Source organism: Chiloscyllium plagiosum, chromosome 28 (assembly GCF_004010195.1).
Source record: "Chiloscyllium plagiosum isolate BGI_BamShark_2017 chromosome 28, ASM401019v2, whole genome shotgun sequence".
NCBI classification, from domain to species: domain Eukaryota; kingdom Metazoa; phylum Chordata; class Chondrichthyes; order Orectolobiformes; family Hemiscylliidae; genus Chiloscyllium; species Chiloscyllium plagiosum.
Window position 1 is genome coordinate 2,969,052 of NC_057737.1, and position 3,813 is coordinate 2,972,864.

The 3,813-nt window shown below is 45.0% G+C and overlaps 1 protein-coding gene across 1 annotated transcript; it reads left to right on the top strand.

The window, feature by feature from the left end:
* Positions 1 to 1,241: 1,241 nt before the first annotated feature.
* LOC122563816 (pinopsin-like) lies at positions 1,242 to 2,941 on the top strand. The gene is made up of 2 exons (XM_043718011.1): positions 1,242 to 1,578; positions 2,511 to 2,941. The coding sequence occupies exons 1-2, from the start codon at positions 1,270 to 1,272 to the stop codon at positions 2,565 to 2,567; spliced, it is 366 nt and encodes a 121-aa protein (XP_043573946.1). The 5' UTR covers positions 1,242 to 1,269; the 3' UTR covers positions 2,568 to 2,941.
* The last annotated feature ends 872 nt before the right edge of the window (positions 2,942 to 3,813 follow it).

Below are 3,813 nucleotides of genomic sequence, written 5' to 3' on the forward strand. Positions count from 1 at the left end.
AGCTTTACTCTGTATCTAACCCCGTGCTCTCCCTATCCTGGGATTATTTCATGCTTGGGACAGTGTAGAGGGAGCTTTACTCTGTATCTAGCCCCGTGCTGTCCCTGTCCTGGGAGTGTTTGATGGGGACAGTGTAGAGGGAGCTTTACTCTGTATCTAACCCCGTGCTGTCCCTGTCCTGGGAGTGTTTGATGGGTCAGTGTTGAGGGAGCTTTACTCTGTATCTAACCCCATGCTGTCCCTGTCCTGGGGGTGTTTGATGGGGACAGTGCCTATTTCTCTCATCTTGATGAATTTCATGTCTTTGAGAAGATTCTGGAAGGTGTCAATGAACAGTTTCAGAAGGATAGGCAGGTGGGAGATGGAGGAAGTGCTGTTTTGTGGGTGTAGGAGGAGATCAGCGCTGCGATGAGAAATAATATCAGCACTGGGGATTGGGACATGGAATCAGACTGGATAGAAATTAGAAATGGCAAGGGGAAGAAATCCTGGGTGGAAGTAATTGAAAGGAATGACAAATATCAGGAGGTGATTTTCACATGCATAAGGACTAGATAAGTCCAATAAACCTTGAGGGAGACTTCACTGAATATTTCAGCGTTTGGTTCCACAACATTCTGCTCCAAGAATCAGGAAGCAGGTTATTCTGGATTTGAAATGATGCAATGAGGTGGGATTAATCAATGATCTCAGAGTGAGGGATCCTCAAGGGAAGAGCGATCACAACATGCTAGAATTTCAGTTGGAGGGAGAGAAACTGGAGACCCACACTAGTGTTCTAGAGTTAAACAACGCTACTTAAATTGACATGAAGTCAGATCTGGGCCGGAAAGCTGGGCAGGTGATGGGCAATGGGAGAGGTTTAAGGAGAATGTCACTTGCTCCCAACTAAAATATATTCCAGAGAGGAAGCAAGATTGTAAGAGAGATGAAACAAAACACATCCATAGCTAAGCAAAGAAATTAAAGATGATATACAGACAAAAACAATTGCACCTTACTGCAGAGGTGAGGGTAGGCAGGAAAACTGGGACCAGCAAAGAGTGGGGCAACAAAGAGGTTTAGCATTATGGGGGTTTGGGGGGAGGGGGTCGTAGATTTAAAACTGAGAAGGAATTACTTTTCTCAGGGCCACCTGTGCTTCACTCCCTGAGTACGGTGGATCCTGGGATATCGAGTAAGTTCAGGAAGGAGATAGACAGATTTTTAAGGAGTAATGGGAGGAAGGTGGAGTTGAGGTGCAGATGAGATCAGCCATGATGGTATTAAATGGTGGAACAGGCTCAAGGGGCTGAATGGCCTCCTCCTGTTCCTAATGTTCACTGCTTCCTTCCGCAGGTTGCTCAGCAACAGAAGGAGTGTCAGACGACACAGCGAGCAGAACGAGAGGTGACCCGTATGGTGGTCGTCATGGTGATGGCGTTTTTGATCTGCTGGCTTCCTTATACAACCTTTGCCCTAGTTGTTGCTGTGGATAAGGACATTGTGATTTACCCCACCTTGGCCTCCATGCCATCCTATTTCTCAAAGACCGCCACCGTCTACAACCCCATCATCTACGTCTTCATGAATAAACAGGTAGGAGCAACTCTTTCACTCAGAGTCATAAAGTCACACAGCACGGAAACAGACCCTTCACTCCAACCAGTCCGTGCCGAATATAATCCCAAATTAAACTAATTCCACCTGCCTGCTCCTGGCCCATATCCCTCGAAACCTTTCCTGTTCACTTATCTATCCAAATATCTTTTAAATATTGTAACTTTACTCACATCCACCCCTTCCTTGGGAAGTTCATCCCACACGTGAATTGGAACCCTATGTGTAAAAAGAAAAATTGACCTTCATGTCTTTTTAAAATCTTTCTCTTCTCACCTTAAAAACGTGCCCACGTCTTGAACTCCCCCATCCCAGGGAAAAGATAACTACCATTAACTCTACCTATACCCCTCATTATTTTATAAACTTCTGTCAGGTTGTCTCTCAACCTCCTACACTCCAGTGAAAAACGTCCCAGTCTATCCACCCTCTCCTTATAACTCAAACCTCCTGATAAATCTCTTCTGAACCCTCTCCACCTTAATAATATCCTTCCAATAACTGGGTGACCAGAACTGGACACAGTACTCCAGGAGAGGCCGCACCAATGTTGTTCAATCTCGGCATAACTTCCCAGCTCCTATACTGAAAGGACTGAGGCAGTAAAGACCAAACCCTTTTTAACAACCTGGTCTACATATGACATATCTGAACCAAGGCTGTGTACGTTAACAGTTGCCAACTCCGCTGTAATGGGTTCCTGGAGGTTTTATCACATGACTCTGGCTTCCATCACTCTCCTGTCATTGGTCATTCCATCATTACCAAGTCCCACCTCTCCATTATGTGATTGGACAATTCCTGTCTGTCAATCAAACAGACCCCAATCTACTTTTTAAATTGTGGATAATCAGGTTCAAAGAGAAAGGAAAACATTCTGCCTTTTTTCTCCATGTCTTTGTTTGCTGCAGAGTTTGGGAGATTTATCCACAAATCTTTGGAGTGTGTGGAACAATATGGAGAATTAGCAACCAGGAATTTGATAATGTAATTCTGGAGAACTTTCCTTAAAGTTGTGAGTGTGACAGGAACAGGGGAATGTGGTCGGTGTCTCTGACTCATACTTTCCTCTCCTCTAGACTTGACTATTTCAATATATACTCCTGCTGGTCTCCCATCTTCTGTCTCACCATTAAATGAAGCCATCCAACATCCCAACCTTGCACAAAGTCCTATTGACCATCCGCCCTGGGCACAATGACCAACACTAAGCCCCCAGTTAGGAACACCTCGATTTGATAATTCTTTGTTTTCAAATCCATTCATGGCTTCATGGCCCCTCCCCCATGACCCTGTCTCCGTAACCAGCGGCATAGACAGAAATCCTGGGCCCAGGCTCCTGCTCCCATCCTGACTCAAGGACCTCACTCCAATTCAGGGCAATGTGATAAGCCCCCGCCCCACAACACAAACACAGATGGCCCAATTATTCATCCCTGTGTCAGACCCTGCTGTGGCCACGTCTTCACAGCCCTCTCTGCAGATCCTGTAACTCAGGTGTTCTGTTAGAGTGACATTTTTGTCCCTCCATCATTTATGGCTGTGCCTTCAGCAAAGACCTTGAATTCTGAAATTTCTCTCCTCTTCACTTCCTTCTTTAAGACAATCCTTAAACCTCTACTTTTCACCACATAATATACTGCAACGACTCTCACAGATCCCTGAGTTAGCACTATCCACCCCCATGATCTCTGGATGAACAAGGGCGGAAGGTCCATGGGAACACCACCCTCTGCAAGTTCTCCTCGAAGCCACTCATCATCCTGACTTGGAAATATATCGCTCTTCCTTCAGTGTCACTGGGTCAAGATCTTGAAATTCCTTTCCTAAGGACATTGTGGGTCTACCTATAACACATGGACTGTGGCAGTTCAAGAAGGCAGCTCATCCCCAGCTTCACCAGGGGTATTTAGGCAAGGGTGAAAAAAACAACTGGCCCAGTCAGATGCTCACATACCATGATTGATTAAAAACATTTCAAAAGTTGCCCAGATATCATCTTTCTGGCTCAGCAACATTATTTTAGAAGTGTGTAGTTTGCTCACTGACACTATATTGGAATTGTATATAAATATCAATTGTTGTTTCCTGTTGAGAATCCAAGACAGCATCAGGGATGTTTGATTACAGTTTTTTTTTCTTTTCCTGTTCTCAGTCTCATCCTTCCATTATCAGCAGGAGTTGATTTATTGCTGCCAGCTGGTTACCTGGATG